We start from the raw sequence: 20,438 nt of genomic DNA, 5'->3' as shown, positions 1-20,438 counted from the left end.
CTTCTGGAAGGTTCTCCCATCTCCACAGAGGAACTCTGGAGCTCTGTCAGAGTGACCATTGGGTTCTTGGTCACCTCCCCAATCAAGGCCCTTCTCCCCCGATTGCTCAGTTTGACCGGGCGGTGGTTCCAAACTTCCATTTAAGAATGATGGAGCCCACTGTTCTTGGGGACCTTCAATGCTGCAGAAATGTTTTGGTACCCTTCCCCAGATCTGAGCCTCAACACAATCCTGTATCGGAGTTCTACGGACAATTCCTTCGATCTCATGGCTTGGTTTTTGCTCTGACATGCACTGTCAACTGTGGGACGTTATATAGACAGGTGTGTGCCTTTCCAAATCATGTCCATTCAATGGAATTACAATAGGTGGACTCCAATAAAGTTGCAGAAACATCTAAAGCATGATCAATGGAAACAGGATGCACCTGAGCTCAATTTCAAGTCTCATAGCAAAGGGTCTGAATGCTTATGTAAATAAGGTATTTCTGTTTTCTATTTAAATACATTTGCAAATCTCAAAAACCCTGTTTTTGCTTTGCCATTGTGGGGTATTGCGTGTAGATTGAGGATTTAAAAAAAATCAATTTTAAAATAGGGCTGTAACGTAACAAAATTTGGAAAAAGGGAAGGGGTCTGAATACTTTCCGAATGCACTGTATTTACCCCAGTGATCAAAATTGGTTGGAAGACATATTTTCATCGTTTTTTGACTGTCTTTTCAACCAAAAAGTATTGTGCTCATAGGGTGTTTGTTATTTCCTTTCAATTCATGTCCAATTAAGACCTATCAACAAAGTGAGGGGAGTTCCTAATCCCAACTAATCAATTACCTTAATTGATCAATACAGTAGAAGGGAGGAGCGAAAATCCACCGACACTGGGTCCTCCAGGAATTGAGTTTGACACCCCTGTCAGAACTGGTCCCAATCACTCATGCTGTATTTTGCATTATTCTCTTGGTTGACACTACACCCTAGTGGACAACATGATAGCACACATGTCAAGAAGCAGGCCATTGAGCATTGCACCATAACACAATATTCAATATGACAAATAAATACATATCTCCCTTCACTTCCTCAGAAAGGGGGGAATCACAGGTAAATGGAAAAATAACATGATCATAGTACATGCTGTGAATGATACTATGGATTCAATAAATACCACTACATGGATTAAATAAAAACCAAATCTAAACGATATCATTGAGTTGTTATGTTGTTATGTTACTAAGCACCAAAAGGGGTACATTACAACAAGCCATTTCAGGATCTTTGCCTCAGCAGGATCTTAATTGGAGACGAATTGACAGGAAATAACAAAAAACATACAAATCATTAAAATCCAGACGGAAAATATTTACACAAGAAGCAACCTAATATCACACAGTCAAACTCTTCAGTCATTTAGTAAGTTCACCATTCTGCGATTCTCACCGTTAAACATCGCACGGTGTTTCAACACAACGGCTCTTTATGTCATCTGATCTGAGCTGTCAACGGCAAAAAAAAATCTAAATACTTTTTGGTTGAATACTTTTTGGTTGAAAAGACACAAAAAGCAACGAAAATATGTCTTTAAACCAATTCTGATCACTGGGGTAAATACAGTGCATTTGGAAAGTATTCAGACCCCTTCCCTTTTTCCACATTTTGTTACATGACAGCCCTATTCTAAAATGGATTAAAAAAAATATGCCATGCTGATCCTCAACACGGGGCCCCCCAGGGGTGCGTGCTCAGTCCCCTCCTGTACTCCTTGTTCACCCATGACTGCAAGGCCACGCACGACTCTAACACCATCATTAAGTTTGCCGACGACACAACAGTGGTAGGCCTGATCACCGACAACAATGAGACAACCTATAGGGAGGGGGTCAGAGACCTGGCAGTGTGGTGCCAGAATATCAACCTCTCCCTCAACGTGATCAAGAAAAAGAAGATGATTGAGGACTACAGGAAAATGAGGACCGAGCACGCCAGAAACTCCAGCCACCCTAGTCATAGACTGTTCTCTCTGCTACCGCATGGCAAGCGATACCCGGAGCACCAAGTCTAGGTCCAAAAGGCTTCTTAACAGCTTCTACCCCCAAGCCATAAGACTGCTGAACATCTAATCAAATGGCTACCTGGACTATTTGCATTATCCCCCTCCCCCCATCCCCATATTTACGCTGCTGCTACTCTCTGTTTATTATCCATGCATAGTCACTTTACCTCTACCTACATGTACATATTACCTCAATTGCCTCGACTAACCTGTGCCCCCGCACATTGACTCTGTACCGGTACCACCTGTATATAGCCTCGCTACTGTTTATTGTTGCTCCTTAATTATTTGTTATTTTTCGATTTCTCTATTTTTACTTCAGTTTATTTTATTAAATACTTTCTTAACACTTATTTTTCTTAAAACTGCATTGTTGGTAAAGGGCTTGTAAGTAAGCATTTCACTGTAAGGTCTACTACACCTGTTGTATTCAGGGCATGTGACAAATAAGATTTGATTGTAATGTACTGTATATATAGAGCCTGTTTAGTGACAAGAATAAGGGGTTAAATACATATATTTTTTTTTATTTACAATTTCCTGATCTTTCTAATATCTCTGATTTGGGACCGACATTTCAGAACAAACTTCCTTCAGATTTTTTGGAGGGACTATCTGTTGGTCCATTTAGTGAATCTGTCATTCAATGCACTTGTATAGGCTAATACTGTAGCAGTAAGGCCAAATAAAAATGTTCATCAAATTATTTTTTTATATTTTATTTTTATACTTCAAGGGGTCTTACAATTCCAAATCAAATAGCAAAATCATCCTTGGTATAACCTTCTTAAAAAAATTCCATGTATATTTTACAGTATGTTTACCCAATTCTAAAGGCTTTGGAGCCGGTTGCATCCATCTTCTGTAACGATTGCAAATCATTATTGCGGAAACAAGTACCGGGACATCGCATATTACTCACTTCCTCAAATGAAACAGACCCGTTTTTCAGTTGTTTATCACTATTTCAAATGATTCCAGTGCCCTATTCTCCTAACCTCTATGTGTGTTTGTGTAGTAGTAGTTAAGAGGCATGTAATTCATTACAGTATGTGAGTCAACATCTACAGATGATACAGTGCATTAGGGAATGAAAACACATCAGCAAACAACAATGTGATAAAAGAGCTCAGCATTGATAGATATCTGATTATGAACAAGCTAAACGAAATTCACGTCCAACACAGGCCTGAGAGACTGGGGGGTTATCCCACTACTGCCTGCCACCAATGTAGTGATTCAGTAGGAATAGCTGGGATGGAGTTGGAAGTAGCAACCCATTGAAAGTGCATTTTGACCCTTAGCATAAAGGTGAGACGATATGATGAAACTTGCTCTCATGAGGACCGCCACAGGAAAGGAAGACCCAGAGTTACCTCTGCTGCAGAGGATAAGTTCATTAGTGTTACCAGCCTCAGAAATTGCAGCCCAAATAAGTAACAGACATATCTCAACATCAACTGTTCAGAGGAGACTGCGTGAATCAGGCCTTAATGGTTGAATTGCTGCAAAGAAACCACTACTAAAGGACACCAATAATAAGGAGAGACTTACTTGGGCCAAGAAACACGAGCAATGGACATTAGACTGGTGGAAATCTGTCCTTTGGTTTGATGAGTCCACATTTTTTATTTTTGTTTTTGTCTTTGTGAGACGCAGAGTAGGTGAACGGATGATCTCTGCATGTGTGGTTGCCACGTGAAGCATGGAGGAGGAGGTGTGATGGTGCTTTGCTGGTGACACTGTCAGTGATTTATTTAGAATTTAAGGCACACTTAACCAGCATGGCTACCACAGCATTCTGCAGTGATACACCATCCCATTTGGTTTGCGCTTAGTGGGACTATCATTTGTTTTTCAACAGGACAATGACCCAACACACCTCCAGGCTGTGCTATTTGACCAAGAAGGAGAGTGATGGAGTGCTGCATCAGATGACCTGGCCTCCACAATCACCTGACCTCAACCCAATTGAGATGGTTTGGGATTGTAACGAGTGCGCTGAGAGTCGGGAAGCAAGTACAGGGAGTGAGTGTTTCAATAAATAAACAAAATAATAAACACGAAACACAAACAACGCACCGACATGAAACAGAGTCAATAACACCTGTGGAAAGAACCAAGGGTAGTGATAGATATAGGGAAGATAATCAAGGAGGTGATGGAGTCCAGGTGAGTGTCATAAGGTGCTGGTGTGCTTGACAATGGTGACAGGTGTGCGGGATGATCAGCAGCCTGATGACCTAGAGGCCGGAGAGGGAGTATACGTGACAGGAATGAGTTGGACCGTAGAGTGAAGGAAAAGCAGCCAACAAGTGCTCAGCATATGTGGGAATTCCTTCAAGACTGTTGGAAAATCATTCCAGGTGAAGCTGGTTGAGAGAATGCCAAGAGTGTGCAAAGCTGACAAGGCAAAGGGTGGCTACTTTGAAGAATCAAAAAATGTAATATATTTTGATTTGTTCAACACATTTTTGGTTACTACATGATTCCATATTTTTTATGTCATAGTTGTGATGTCTTCACTGTTATTCTACAATGTAGAAAATAGTAAAAATAAAGTAAAACCCTTGAATGAGTATGTGTGTCAAAACTTTTGACCGGTACTGTATATTCCCTGTGAAAGCAAAGAACCTGTGTTATGTGGATTTTAGCAAACAACAGCTAGCAAAACTTAACCCAGCCAAATCAAACTCTGAGATGACTAACTAGCTCCCTTTTCATTTGTTTTAGCTGTTTTGCATTGACATTTATATCCATATTAATGATGCTGCTGCATGATTTTGCCTGATCAGAAAAATGACTAGCTGACCGTTGACACCGCTAACTCTCTATAGCAAGGGGAGATCGAATTCGTATTTTGCAACATTGTTGCCGAGGTCAGAGTGGCAAACAGCAAGGTTCATAAAAACCTTTGCTGTTGCAAACTAAATGCTAGCTAGATGCAAGAGGAAATTATGTGTTTAATAAAAGCATACACCCTTGGATTAACAAAGGGGTTCTTTATCAATTTATTAATTATGTAAGCAAAGTTGATTATTTAAATCAAATATATGAAGGCAGTCATATTATAAACTATATGCTGGATAGATAGTGTGATTAGAATATGAGCAACATTTGTAAGCTAGCTAGCTAGCTAGACAGGACTACTTTAACCACACATTTCTTTCAGAGTTTCTCTCGCAACCCCATTTTCAAATCAGGCCGCGACCCCCAGTTTTGAAAACGCAGTTTTAGTGTCAAACATCTGATGTAAAACACAATAACACTAGAGCTTACTTTAACATAAGACACTGGCGACACCCTGGTGCAGGGATCTAGATGGAAAAGCACCACTATGCAAAAACGTTTCCATGCTAAAATGTGGCTAGAAATTCAGATCAAAATGATCTGTCAACAGGAGCAAAGCTCACACAATTCTCTCTCATCGTATTGAGTGTTACACACGTGGTACCAATGTAATATGATGAGTGTGGATGTCAGTAGTGGTGCATGGGTAAAAAACAATCACTGGGGAAGCTGAGCCCCCCCCCCTGCAAAAAAACCCATATTACAACCTAAGTGTTGTGATAATTGCGTTGTTTGCTCTATAACCTGTTAATTCATATGCCTTGCCACCGTGATATACAGTATAGGCCTAAGGCCGAGATAATAAGAAGACACAGTGGCAGAATAAATTCAACCACACCTTTGTTTTATCACAAAACCGTATAGCAACCTCTGTCCAGTGAAGTCCTTAAAGCATATTGCATGTTATAAACAGTTACATGACCTACAGCATGGTCAAGCAAGTTAATGTTTCTGACATTTACGGACCGCTAAACAACTATTGATTTAGAACCACAGAGAGTTACCCCAAGTTGCAAAGAAAACATGAGCTGCCTCCACTATTCCAGCACCATTTCAACTTCAACATCACCAAACCACCTCTGCTTAGTCTAATAGTGACAACTAAAAGATACCAAAAACTATTTAGTCCAATCAATGTAAGCTAAATATGATGTGGCTGTTTATGGTTCTGATTTCAGTGTGTGCAAGTAGAAAAACATGTTGACTCACCCTACTTGCAGAGAAACGCCAATGCCGCCATCCTCTCTTTCATGTTGACGAAACGTCTATCATTCCGTCATATAGTACACACTTCAATTTTTTGTTGTCCTAGGCTACCTGGCTAAAATGCTTGCTTGCTAATCAAACTTGCATTTATGGGCAACGTTAGCTAGTTAACATTAGCCTTCTACAGCTAGCTACTTCTCAAGCCAGGGGCACAACAATGTATGAATTCATGGTTAATTAATGAATCGCCTTTATAATCATTGGCCAGTATGGAGAATTAAGTAAAACCACAAGTCCAAATCCCTGTCTCCATCCATGCCTAATTTAGGAAAGGGACAATTTTAGCAAGCTAGCTAGACAACAGTACAACGAGATGCAACAATTCAAGTTTTTATGTCAATGAGGTATGCTCTCAGTGGGATTTGATAGGAATGCAAGCTGTATACTTTTTTATCAAGGGAGGCCAAATGCTCGCTGGCTTCCCTTGCTTTCAATGCTACGGGCAGCAACAATGTCATACTCCATTGGACCAGACAGCATCAGATAGATGGCCTACACGTCCAGAGACAGAGGGGCGTTGTTTCGCTCGCTCGGATGTTTTCTCATGTGAGATACAGTCTGCCTCTTGCGAATTGAAGTGAAATGATGAAACAGAGAGACGAAAGATACATTATTTCGTTTTTTTATTTGTAATTTTTTGGGGGAAACCATGAATACACGGCACTGGTGGATGTCAGTCTGTCTGTTAGAATTCATATTACAAGATTGTCGGCGCACAGCGGACCTTTTGGTCGGCAGAGTTATGAAATGAAACCAACTCCAGGCGCTTTTTGCTACGAACAGCATTGCACGCAGCCAAGGATGAGACGGCTGTGTCCGTGTTGTAGCCTTGGAACTTCCACTGAATGGAACTTTTCAACGGTGTTCCTGCAACACGGTGCATTCAAACCTCAATATGACTTAAACGGTGTACAGGTAGACGTTACTCTGGGTAAACATTTTAACCAATAATACGCGGTGACTTATATTGATAGACCGAAACTGGCGTGATGGGTGTTAGTGGACTCTAACATTATGGAGGCACAACACTTCGAGACTTTTGGAAGCGACAGCGGGAGCCAGTCCTCTTCAGGCTCCGAAACCTTGTCAGAGGGAGAAGGTATAGACATCTGTTTAGAAGAAGTGCACCAATATTACGAGTATTTCAACAACCAACACACTTCAGACTTCGTCACTCTAACAGAAGGGAAGGAAGAAAAGAGTGTGGCAGACGACGAGGCGGTGGAACCGGAGAATAAAGAACATGGGGAAGGAGGCGACAAAATGGTAAAGAGTGCAAAAGTGTAATTTACCCATTAAACGTTAGTAGTAATGTCAATGTCTTTGGGTTGAGTGGCTTGAATGGTAGGTGTGTGCGCCCTCGCAAAAGTGACAACCATCATGCCTTGTTGCGTATGTGCACTGCTTGTGAGAAATAAGAAATTGTTACTTTATTCAGCTAAAGTATTATTCAGAGTATAATATTTTAGCTGAATAAAAACTGTTATATTAGCTTTTATCCCCCCCACCCCCCGAGCTTTACAGTTTCGTCAGTTTAAATAATTTTTTGATTAGAGAATCCCCAGCAGTAATAGTGACACAGTAAGCTGACCGATTCATATGGTTAGCTGTCAGGGGGATATTGGAATTCCCCAAGTCAATTTGTGAGGGCAAGTCTCTAGCCTGTTGCTCGAGTCCTATGTGCTAACATTTGCTTCATGTATGTATTTTTTCTTAGCATACTACGAAGCATGCCTATTGACTTGATCGATGTACATGTGTTTTTGACTTGGCTCAGCGTTGGAAAGATTTGAACATACAGTTGAAGTCGGGAAGTTTACATACACTTAGGTTGGAGTCATTAAAACTCGTTTTTCAACCACTACACAAATTTCTTGTTAACAAACTATAGTTTTGGCAAGTCGGTTAGGACATCTACTTTGTGCATGACACAAGTAATTTTTCCAACAATTGTTTACAGACAGATTATTTCACTGTATCACAATTCCAGTGGGTCAGAAGTTTTACACTAAATTGACTGTGCCTTTTAAACGCTTGGAAAATTCCTGAAAATGATGTCATGGTTTAGAAGCTTCTGATAGGCTAATTGACATTTTAGTCAATTGTAGGAGTACCTGTGGATGTATTTCTAGGCCTACCTTCAAACTCAGTGCCTCTTTGCTTGACATCATGGGAAAATCAAAAGAAATCAGCCAAGACCTCAGAAAACAAATTGTAGACCTCCACAAGTCTGGTTGTTCCTTGGGGGAAATTTCCAATCTGTATTTAAGGCGACTCCTATGCAGAGCTAATTCAACACGTCAGTGCCCCCTTTAAAGCCATGTCAGGTTACCACCATTGGGGACATGAGCCAGTGACACGGCCTGACCCCTAACCTCTAATCTCTGACCTGTAACTTTAGCTATGTCATGCCGTTAAGGGTGTTAAATATGGAAAGGCTTCTGGGATGAGTGGCTTGTCTGTGACATCTCCTCCTCAGGCTGTGCTTGTATTTCAAACAGAACACATGCCATAGGTGATTTTATGCACATCTTTGTTTATGAACAACTGCCCGCCCACGTACGTACATGCTTTTTATTCAAAAAATGGCTACCATCTATCTGTGAGTGGAGTCTTAACTGGTAGTTGCATGTTTTTACAGTACCACAAAATCATCCTGAGTTTTTTGGCCATTGGGGGGAATGAAAAATGAAATGCTGCAAATTTGAATTGAACCCTGTGTTTATCAGTCCAGCTGCATCTAAGCAGTACTGTCTGTCTATACTTACCTCATGAAAGCTGCGAACTGGTGGTCCTGCCAGATATGGCTACAGTTATGTATGTTTGGCATGTAAGGACAGGTCCTGGAGGCTACTGTGTTGGAAAGAGTCCTGGTAAATTAAACAGTTCTTATTTGGAGATGGATGTTTTGATTCTATGAAATATTGGCGAACTTGGCAAACATTGTTGCAGTTGCTCACACACAACTCAGAGTTTTGTCCAGAGTAATAAAACGGATGATCCTGTGCCCCTCTGCAATTTATACAGCAGATTATTTCAGTGTCCTCAAACATAGCAATACATTTCAAACATCCGGGTGGGATGATTGAGAAAAGGATGTGGTTTTACCTTTTGAGTTGTTCCATGTCATTTCAGCAAGCCATGACACCCACATCAGATTGTTTTTGTGGTTAGAAACGGGTAATTTTATCTCTGGGAAATTACGCTAATTGATTGTGCCCAAAATTGTCATTTTAATGTGTAAGATTCAGATAATATTCAATAAATATAGTACCCAACATCTGATTTTCCTACCAAGGTGTGAGACATGAGGAATCCCCCCACCAAAAAAGACACCCATGGACTTACACCCTTGCCAATCCCACCCAACATCCAGTATACAGTATCAGTTCTCTGTTTTTCTGAGATCGGATTATATTTAAACAATATAATGTTTCAGGAATGCTAATCGTATCTGTTGCTAGCTACAGAAACGATTTCAGAACTGTCTGAGATGGTGGGTGTTAATCTTCTTTCTTGTGCTTTTTGAGGTGGAACAACCCTTTTGGATTTCAATACCAGACTAGAACAGTTTGTCAACTTGTGGTCCCGCCACAAGCCCAGGTCCCTGGAATGTTATTTACTCTACCACTGTGCCATGTGAAAATATCCTCCTTTGAACACTAGAACTAAAGCATTTTCCAGGTGTTTATACAGTCATGTTTTTTCATGTCTGTGGGCTGATCAGGAATTCTGGGTTCCTTCTAGATCAGATCAGCTTGTTTGCTGCTCCTCAATATCCCTGTATGTATGCATGATTTCCCTTGTGTTAGAGAAATGGGCTTATATGTTTATTCTTATTTTCACACCAATCACTTTGTTGTGGATTTTCCTTTTGTGATTCTAATGAGCTGTGCAGGCCTACACACAAACTTTTCCTCCAACACACATCTCTTCTCCAATCTATAGCGCTTCCAAGTGATGGTAATTTTCAAGCAATGAATTGATAATAGGTAATTTCCATGTAAAAGGATCCATGAGCACCAACATGTGAAATTCATAAGAGCATTTAAAATTGGGTGTCAAATGAAAGATAAGTCTATATTTTGGAGATATTAAGGTATACAGTTGAAGTCATAGGTTTACATACACCTTAGCCAAATACATTTAAACTCAGTTTTTCACAATTCCTGACAGTTAATCCTAGTAAAACTTCCCTGTTTTAGGTCAGTTAGGATCACCACTTTATTTTAAGAGTGTGAAATGTCAGAATAATAGTAGTGATTTATTTCAGCTTTTGTTTCTTTCATCACATTCCCAGTGGGTCAGAAGTTTACATACAGTCAATTAGTATTTGGTAGCATTGCTTTAAATTGTTTAACTTGGGTCAAACGTTTTGGGTAGCCTTCCACAAGCTTCCCACAATAAGTTGGGTGAATTTTGTCCCATTCCTCCTGACAGAGCTGGTGTAACTGAGTCAGGTTTGTAGGGCTCCTTGCTCGCACACGCCTTTTCTGTTCTGCCCACACATTTTCTATAGGATTGAGGTCGGGGCTTTGTGATGGCCACTCCAATACCTTGACTTTGTTGTCCTTAAGCCATTTTGCCACAACTTTGGAAGTATGCTTTGGGTCATTGTCCATTTGGAAAACCCATTTGCGACCAAGCTTTAACTTCCTGACTGACATCAAATCTTATTTGTCACATACACATGGTTAGCAGATGTTAATGCGAGTGTAGTGAAATGCTTGTGCTTCTAGTTCCGACCATGCAGTAATATCTAACAAGTAATTGAACAATTTCACAACAACTACCTAATACACACAAGTTTAAAGGAATGATTTAAGAATATGTACATAAAAATATATGGATGTGCGATGGCCGAACGGCATAGGCAAAATGCAGTAGGTCGTATAGAGTGCAGTAGATACATATGAGATGAGTAATGTAGGGTATGTAAACATTATATAAAGTGTCATTGTTTAAAGTGGCTAGTGATACATTTATTACATCCAATTTTTAATTATTGAAGTGGCTAGAGATGAGTCAGTATGTTGGCAGCAGCCAGTCAATGTTAGTGATGGCTGTTTAACAGTCTGATGGCCTTGAGATAGAAGCTGTTTTTCAGTCTCTCGGTCCCAGCTTTGATGCACCTGTACTGACCTCGCCTTCTGGATGATAGTGGGGTGAACAGGCAGTGGCTCAGGTGGTTGCTGTCCTTGATGATCTTTTTGGCCTTCCCGTGACATTGGGTGATGTAGGTGTCATGGAGGGCAGGTAGTTTGCCCCCGGTGATGCGTTGTGCAGACCTCACTACCCTCTGGAGAGCCTTACGGTTGTGGGCGGAGCAGTTGCCGTACCAGGCTGTGATACAGCCCTACAGGATGCTCTCGATTGTGCATCTGTTAAAGTTTGAGTGTTTTTGGTGACAAGCCGAATTACTTCAGCCTCCTGAGGTTGAAGAGGCGCTGCTGCGCCTTCTTCACAACGCTGTCTGTGTGGGTGGACCATTTTAGTTTGTCCGTGATGTGTACGCCGAGGATCTTAAAACTTTCCACCTTCTCCACTACTGTCCCGTCGATGTGGGTAGGGGCCTGCTCCCTTTGCTGTTTCCTGAAGTCCACGATCATCTCCTTTGTTTTGTTGACATTGAGTTTGAGGTTATTTACCTGACACCACACTCCGAGGGCCCTCCCCTCCTCCCTGTAGGCCATCTCGTCATTGTTGGTAATCAAGCCTACCACTGTAGTGTCATCTGCAAACTTGATGATTTGAGTTGGAGGCGTGCATGGCCACGCAGTCATGGGTGAACAGGGAGTACAGGAGAGGGCTGAGAATGCACCCTTGTGGGGCCCCAGTGTTGCAGATCAGTGGGGTGGATATGTTGTTTCTACCCTCACCACCTGGGGGCACCCGTCAGGATGTCCAGGACCCAGTTGCACAGGACGGGGTCAAGACCCAGGGTCTCGAGCTTAATGACGAGTTTGGAGGGTACTATGGTGTTAAATGCTGAGCTGTAGTCGATGAACAGCATTCTTGCATAGGTATTCCTTTTGTCCAGATGGGTTAGGGCAGTGTGATTGCGATTGCGTCGTCTGTGGACCTATTGGGGCGGTAAGCAAATTGTGGGTCTAGGGTGTCAAGTATGGTGAAGGTGATATGGTCCTTGACTAGCCTCTCAAAGCCCTTCATGATGACGGAAGTGAGTGCTACGGGGCGATAGTCGTTTAGCTCAGTTAGCTTTCTTGGGAACAGGAACAATGATGGCCCTCTTGAAGCATGTGGGAACAGCAGACTGGAATAAAGATTGATTGAATATGTCCGTAAACACATCAGCAAGCTGGTCTGCACATGCTCTGAGAACGCGGCTAGGGATGCCGTCTGGGCCGGCAGCCTTGCGAGGGTTAACATGTTTAAATGTTTTACTCACGTTGGCTGCAGTGAAGGACATCCTGCAGGTTTTGGTAGCGGGCTGTGTCGGTGGCACAGTATTGTCCTCAAAGCGAGCAAAGAAGTTTAGTTTGTCTGGGAGCAAGACATCATGGTCCGTGACGGTGCTGGTTTTCTTTTTGTAGTCTGTGATTGACTGTAGACCCTGCCACATACCTCTCGTGTCTGAGCCGTTGAATTGCGACTCTTCTTTGTCTCTATACTGACGCTTAGCTTGTTTGATTGCGGAGGGAATACCTACACTGTTTGTATTCGGTCATGTTTCCAGTCGCCTTGCCCTGATTAAAAGCAGTGGTTTGCGCTTTAAGTTTTGCACGAATGCTGCCATTAATCCACGGTTTCTGGTTGGGGAAGGTTTTAATTGTCGCTGTGTGTACAACATCACCGATGCACTTGCTAATAAACTCGCTCACCGAATCAGCGTATTCTTCAATGTTATTTTCCGACGCTATGCGGAACATATCCCAGTCCACGTGATCGAAGCAATCTTGAAGCGTGGAATCCGAGTGGTTGGACCAGCGTTGAACAGACCTGAGCACGGGCGTTTTCTGTTTTTAGTTTCTGTCTATAGGCTGGGAGCAACAAAATGGAGTCGTGGTCAAAGTTTCCCGAAAGGAGGGCGGGGGAGGGCTTTGTATGCGTCGCGGAAGTTAGAATAACAATGGTCCAGGGTTTAGCCAGCCCGGGTTGCGCATTCGATATGCTGATAAATATATCAACATAATTTTCCTACCTCATGATGCCATCTATTTTGTGAATTGCACTAGTCCCTCCTGCAGCAAAGCACCCCCACAACATGATGCTGCAACCACGTGCTTCACGGTTGGGATGGTCTTCTTCGGCTTGCAAGCCTCCCCCTTTTTCCTCCAAACATAACGATGGTCTTTATGGCCAAACAGTTCTATTTTTGTTTCATCAGACCAGAGGACATTTCTCCAAAAAGTATGATCTTTGTCCCCATGTGCAGTTGCAAACCGTAGTCTGGCTTTTTTATGGTGGTTTTGGAGAAGTGGCTTCTTCCTTGCTGAGCGGACTTTCAGGTTATGTCTATAGGACTAGTTTTTCTGTGGATATAGATTATTTTGTACCTGTTTCTTCCAGCATCTTCACAAGGTCCTTTGCTGCTGTTCTGGTACGTTCATCTCTAGGAGACAGAACACGTCTCCTTCCTGAGCGGTATGACGGCTGCGTGGTCCCATGGTCTTTATTCTTGTCTGCTATTGTTTGTACAGATGAACGTGGTACCTTCAGGCGTTTGGAAATTGCTCCCAAGGATGAACCAGACTTGTGGAGGTCTACAATTTGTTTTCTGAGGTCTTGGGAAAATCAAAAGAAATCAGCCATGATGTCAAGAAAAGAGGCACTGAGTTTGAAGGTAGGCCTTGAAATGCATCCACAGGTACACCTCCAATTGACTCAAATGATGTCAATTAGCCTATCAGAAGCTTCTAAAGCCATGACATAATTTTCTGGAATTTTCCAAGCTGTTTAAAGGCACCATCAACTTAGTGCATGTAAACCCCTTATTCGGCCTCACATCAAGCTAGACACCCCATTCAACCTTCCACTGCCTGTTGACATCTAGTGGAAGGCGTATGAAGTGCATACAGATCCATAAATAAAAGCTAGTTGAATAGGCAGGCCCTGACACAGAGCCTCATTTTCAGAATTTTCACTTCCTGTATGGAAGTTTGCTGCCAAATGAGTTCTGTTTTACTTACAGATATAATTCAAATAGTTTTAGAAACTTCAGAGTGTTTTCTATCCAATAGTAATAATAATATGCATATTGTATGATCTAGAACAGAGTACGAGGCCGTTTAATTTGGGCACGATTTTTTACAAAGTGAAAACAGCGCCCCCCTATTCACAAGAAGTTAGTGGCCAGTGATTCCATGTCTATGTATATAGAGCAGCAGCTTCTAATGTGCAGGGTTGAGTAGCTGGGTGGTAGCCGGCTAGTGATGGCTATTTAACAGTCTGATGACCTTGAGATAGAAGTTGTTTTTTGGTCTCTCGATCCCAGCTTTGATGCACCTGTACTGACCTGCATGTTATTTTTTTAAAGTCTCATGGAATGTAGGCCTACATTGAACACCCCACATTGGCTGCTACTGTAGGCTGAATGATAGAACAGCTATTTCCATGTTAAAAATGTTATGGGATGTATGTTCTCCATTGTTTTTGATGGTAGGCCACTCTGGTAGCACTACATTATGATCAAATAGCCACAGTAGCCTACTTGGCCACTGTTAAAACTGTAACTTTAACGCGCACTGGAAGTTGCACAAAATTTTCACAACGTTCAAGTTTGAGTTTATTTTATTTTTACAGGGACAGAGCACAATATTTAACATTTCAGTAAAAGTGCAGGTTTTAGCCAGCCGGCTAATTTTCAACCTCAGTCCCTGGGCAGGTTATTAAAAACAATTACAATATAGACAATCATTGAGCAGTGAGCACACGCAGAGACACATAGGACAAGCAAGACGTAGCATACAGACAAAGCAACATAGGACAAAAAGCAGCAAGACAAAATTCATAAAAGCAACAAAGTGTTTCCACACCTCACAAGCTACAGACAACAGACATCATGGAAAGCGGAAATACACAGCTAGGGATTATGTTCACAAATCTGATTGACCTTTAGCCATGTCTTCATGCATTTTGTGAAAGTGTGATATGTGGTGCAGTTATGTGTGTCTGATGGCAGTGTATTCCAGACATGGGAAGCTCTCACAGAGAAAGCGGATTTACTAAAGGTGCTTTTCCTTAAGGGAACTATACAGTCACCTCTCATGGCAGACCTTGTGGATCTGCTGCCATATGTTTGGGTTTTCTGTTTAACAAAAATACTGAGTGGAGGGGGAGCCAGGCCATTTAGGATCTTGAATACAAGACATGCGTCGGTGTATTGCACAAGATTTTCCCAACTCAGGAGCTCATGCTTTCTGAGGATGTAACAGTGATGATGGCTATTGGGCTTCCTATCAAGCACTTTGAGAGCCTGTTTGTAGACAGACTGAATAGATTTTAATGTTGTACAGCAAGCTTGGGCCCAACTAGTCAAGCAGTATGTTAAGTGGGGGAGTATCATAGATTTGAAGTACAGTTTTGCTACCTCTGTAGTCAAACAATTTCGTATGCGCTCAGCCGACATGAAATTTGTTCAGTGATGAACAAAAACAATTTTGAGGGAACATTGCCATGATGAGATCCTCAGGCCCATTGTCGTGCCATTCATCCGTCGCCATCACCTCTGTTTCAGCACGATATTGCACGGCCCCATGTCGCAAGGACCTGTACACAATTCCTGGAAGATGAACATGTCCCAGTTCTTCCATGGCCTGCATGCTCACCAGACATGTCACCCATAGAGCAAGTTTGGGATGCTCTGGATCAATATGTACGACAGTGTGTTCCAGTTCTCGCCTATGGGGTGGCAGGTAGCCTAGTGGTTAGAGCATTGGGCCAGTAACCTGAAAGGTTGCTAGATCGAATCCCGGAGCTGACAAGGTAAACATCTGTCATTCTTCCACTGAACAAGGCAGTTAACCCACTGTTCCTAGGCCGTCATTGTAAATAAGAATTTGTTCTTAACTGACTTGCCTAGTTAAATAAAAAAAATATCCAGCAACTTGCACTGCCATTAAAGAGGATTGGGTTCACATTCCACAGGCCACAATCAACAGCCTAATCAACTCTGCGAAGGAGATGTGTCGCGCTGCATGAGGCAAATGGTGGTCACACCAGATACTGACTGGTTTTCTGATCCACGCCCCTACTTTTATTTATTTAAAGGTATCCGTGAATAACAGATACATATCTGTATTCCCAGTCATGTGAAATCCATTAGGCTCTGGAGACCTATACGTAACTCAGTAGAATCTTTGAAATTGTTTCATGTTGCGTTTTTTATTTTTGATCAGTGCATTATCAGAGAGTTGGACCATAGAATGCTCTGAAGAATTCAAATCACTTCAGGTAAGACTACCCGATGAAATATAATACAGTAATACAGTGGAGCAGTTGACTCTGGATTGCAGTTGGTGGTTAGTGGTGTTTCTAAAGTCCTTGTTTTGTGTGGTCTGTGGCCTCTAGTTGTGTTTTCACCGTCTACTACAGTATAATACAGCAGTGGAATTTTAATCTGCTGCTGGAGTCTACCTGGATTTTGGTGCTTTTGAATGAGTAATGCCTTGTTATGTAACCACAGCTTGTTATCCATCTTCTATATGGGACTATGGAAAATATCTGCTCTAATTCTTTCACCGTGGCTGGGTAAAGAGAATATCAGCTTTTGAAAAATCTGTTCTCTTTCTCTTCATGTGGGGGGGTGGTGTTGGATGGAAGAATATGATGTATAAAATCAAGATTTTAAAGCCAAGATAACTTGGATGGACTTGTTTTCACCACATCCTATGGTTTCATTAACAGTCCATAATTGTAAATTATCACAACGGAAGTATTGTTTCATACCAAAGAAAGTTAATGATGCTCCTGAGGCAGAATTTGGGAAAACAAAAGTGCTATCTGAAGTTGCTGGTAATAGGCTACAGGAGGAGTCAGCAAACTTTCATGTTGAATGCCAATTTATCTCACTTTCTACCGATCTGCGTGCCAGTTCATATGCACATTTTCGTGGATCAGTTTCATTTATAATAACGTCTTTTTATCTCAATCATTGTCATGTAGTTAATCAAAATTCTATCCAAATCTAAATGAAAATAATACAAAACTAAAAAGGTACTTCTATTGCCATTTCCAACTATGTAAAAATAGCCTACATTAAGCCAACAAATAAAAACATTGCAGCCTGCAGGTAGAAAATATCCGGATTTTAAAAAATAAAATAAAAAGATACAAAAACTTGAAACATTGTATCAGCTATTAACTTGGGTCTGGCCTGAAGCGCCGTGCAACATCGTATAAAATATTCTGGGCCCTCAGTTTTCCACCCAGTGACCTCAGGACTGACACAGCTGTAGGCTATTTGTGCAAGGGATAACAAGTAATCAGGTAATCCTATTTTATGACGTTTCCACTGGATCAGAGCATGACATTTTCCCTTTCACGCCGAGTGGTTATCGAAAAAAAGAGGGCTGGAAAGATTTTTCAAATGCTTTGAGGAATTGTCATCTCAATGGATGTAAAAACTCTTTGTTTGCTTGCTGTTTGAGGTGAAAACATTTACTTTGAGAGGCCCAACAGCTCATTAGTGGTGGTGCATTAAGCCAATCAGAAATACTACACTGAACAACAATATGAATGCAACATGTAAAGTGCTGGTCCCATGTTTCATGAGCTGAAATAAAATGTTCTATGTGCACAAAAAGTGTATTTCTCTAAAATGTTGTGCACAAATTTGTTTACATCCCTATTAGTGAGCATTTCTACTTTGCCAAGATAATCCATCCACCTGACACGTGTGGCATATCAAGAAGTTGATTAAACAGCATGATCGTTACACAGGTGCACCTTGTGCTCGGGACAATAAGAGGCCACACTAAAATGTGCAGTTGTCATCACACAACTCAATACCACAGATGTCTCAAGTTTTGAGTGAGGGTGCAATTGGTATGCTGACTGCAGGAATGTCCACCAGAGCTGTTGGCAGATCATTTAATGTTCATTTCTCTATCCGGGATGCTGGCCTTTTAGTTCCTCTGTCCAGTGTCTGTTCTTTTGCCCATCTTAATATTTTATTTTTATTGGCCAGTCTGAGATATGGCTTTTTCTTTGCAAATCTGCCTAGAAGGCCAGCATCCCAGAGTCACCTCTTTTTTTATTTTATTTTATTTATTTCACCTTTATTTAACCAGGTAGGCAAGTTGAGAACAAGTTCTCATTTACAACTGCGATCTGGCCAAGATAAAGCATAGCAGTTCGACACATACAACAACACAGAGTTACACATGGAGTAAAACAAACATAGTCAATAATACAGTAGAAAAATAAGTCTATATACAATGTGAGCAAGTGATGTTGAGACTGTTGTTTTGTGGGTACTATTTAATGAAGCTGCCAGTTGAGGACTTGTGAGGCATCTCTTTCAGATGTCAGTGACGGTGTCCCAAATAGCAACCTAATATAGTGCACTACCTTTGACCAGGGCCCATGCACTCAATGTCCCGATGATTTGTTGATGACCTAGCTACTCTGGAGTTGCAAGGGGCACCTAATCTGCTAGTCTTTCATCACTGGCATACTCTTGGGATGTTGAGTGGCTGAAGTGCTAAAAGAGTTCCAAGGGTCAATCAAAACAGGTAACCAAGGCAAAGCCAAGACAATAAAGTGCCCAAGTACAGAATAAGTTAAGTTTTGTCTTTATTAATTTGGATTGAAGAGACCCCAGTACCTTTTTGTTTTTAATGATAATTATGGAATGAATCCACATTTACAAGGCTATTTCTGAGGTGGTTTACTGGGAGGATGCCTTGGCTATAGAAAATATGTCCTCTTGGTTTAAACCAATTGATTAGACGAGGGCCATGTGTCTGAGAGAGTGAAATACACCCAGTGGCTGAAACTACTCGCTGGCTGTCGTGAACTTTAGTACAGATTCTGCTGGACAGCAATGAAATGTCATAGGCAGCTTTGTTCTCTGCCGTTGTTCATAATTCAATGTGTTATTATGCACATGAGGAAGACCGCTTCTTTTTGATCACTTGTAAAATGTTAGTCTGATAGGATTGTATGAAAGGCTATAGTATGTGGTTTCAATGGCTCAGTGGGTTTGAGCATGCTGGTAACACCAGAGTCTTGGTTGGTTTGATTCCTGCATAGGCCACATATACTGTAGGCCTATTGAATGTGGTTACTGTTAGTCGCTTGGATAAATGTGCCTTGCTAAAAATTACCATATTGTTATGTACACTAGGTTATAATTCAAAGGAGTTTTGTTGTATGTCCACTTGTTTTGAATGAGCGTTACCATAACAACCCACTGTTGTGGGTTTGCTGCTCTGGCCATGACGGTGATCTTTCCTTGTCCACTCTAACCAATAAATCTTTCCGTCTTGTATGTGAAAATGAATGGTGGCGTATCTCGCAGTCAGATTGGTTGTGCCGTGTAGAACCTACAGTAGCCTAGACAGATGACTTCTGAGGGCTGAGCTTTGTCAGCCTCATCGGATTGCCTGATGAATTCTGAAGTCACCTCGCCAACACTCATTGTGAAAAAAGGGCCTCCATCAATAATGGTGGGTGACTTGTTCAGATATTGTGTTGATCTGCTTGTCAGTGATGTGTTTTGAGCTGAACGGCATTGGCTCTATCTCCTAGATGGGCTATAGCAAGCCTCTCATTTCTGTTCAGTGGTCAGTGCTGTGGACGGGCCATTAGACTGAGAACAGATAGCATGAGTAAAGTACTGTATTCCAACAGGCTTTTCTTAACCGGAGGGTCAAGGCACTCTTCGAGAAAGGCAAGAAAGTACAGTAGTTTAAAAAGCTTAGAATTTGCACATCCAAGCTGAGCAAATGTTTAATGCAGACAGTCACAGCTGATGAGTGGGACTTTGAGGGTAAGGTAGATGCACAGATTCCCTGCTTTTGCCTGTTTAAATATTCCTCATCTCTGCTTTTACTTCTGTCTCGGTGTTTGCCCATTTAGATCTCTCTCATCTGTGTGTTCAGTCTCTGCTCCTAGATCTGTTAGAGAGAGGGGGGGGGGGGGTTATAATACATATCTGAACGGCAAATACAAGGACACCCGTCTGAGGAGTTAAGTTGCCTCGGAGTGCTGTGCATGCCGTCTCTCTGTCAGGTCGAGGTCAGTGTTGGAAGTACCGGGCCGGCTGGCTCCACTGTGCTTGTTCTGCTGTGTATTGCACTGCTCCTC

General features: G+C 41.7%; 1 protein-coding gene across 1 annotated transcript in view; it reads left to right on the top strand.

Annotated features, from left to right (window-relative positions):
• The first annotated feature begins 6,684 nt into the window (after window positions 1–6,684).
• LOC111963935 (microtubule-associated serine/threonine-protein kinase 3-like) overlaps window positions 6,685–20,438 on the top strand; it is a 181,591-nt gene continuing 167,837 nt past the window's right edge. The window contains 1 exon segment of the mRNA XM_023987530.2: window positions 6,685–7,433. Within this exon segment, the coding sequence (XP_023843298.1) occupies window positions 7,182–7,433 (252 nt within the window). The 5' untranslated portion in view covers window positions 6,685–7,181.

Source organism: Salvelinus sp. IW2-2015, linkage group LG5 (genome assembly GCF_002910315.2).
Source record: "Salvelinus sp. IW2-2015 linkage group LG5, ASM291031v2, whole genome shotgun sequence".
Lineage (NCBI taxonomy): Eukaryota > Metazoa > Chordata > Actinopteri > Salmoniformes > Salmonidae > Salvelinus > Salvelinus sp. IW2-2015.
This window is presented reverse-complemented; position numbering and strand designations above follow the sequence as displayed.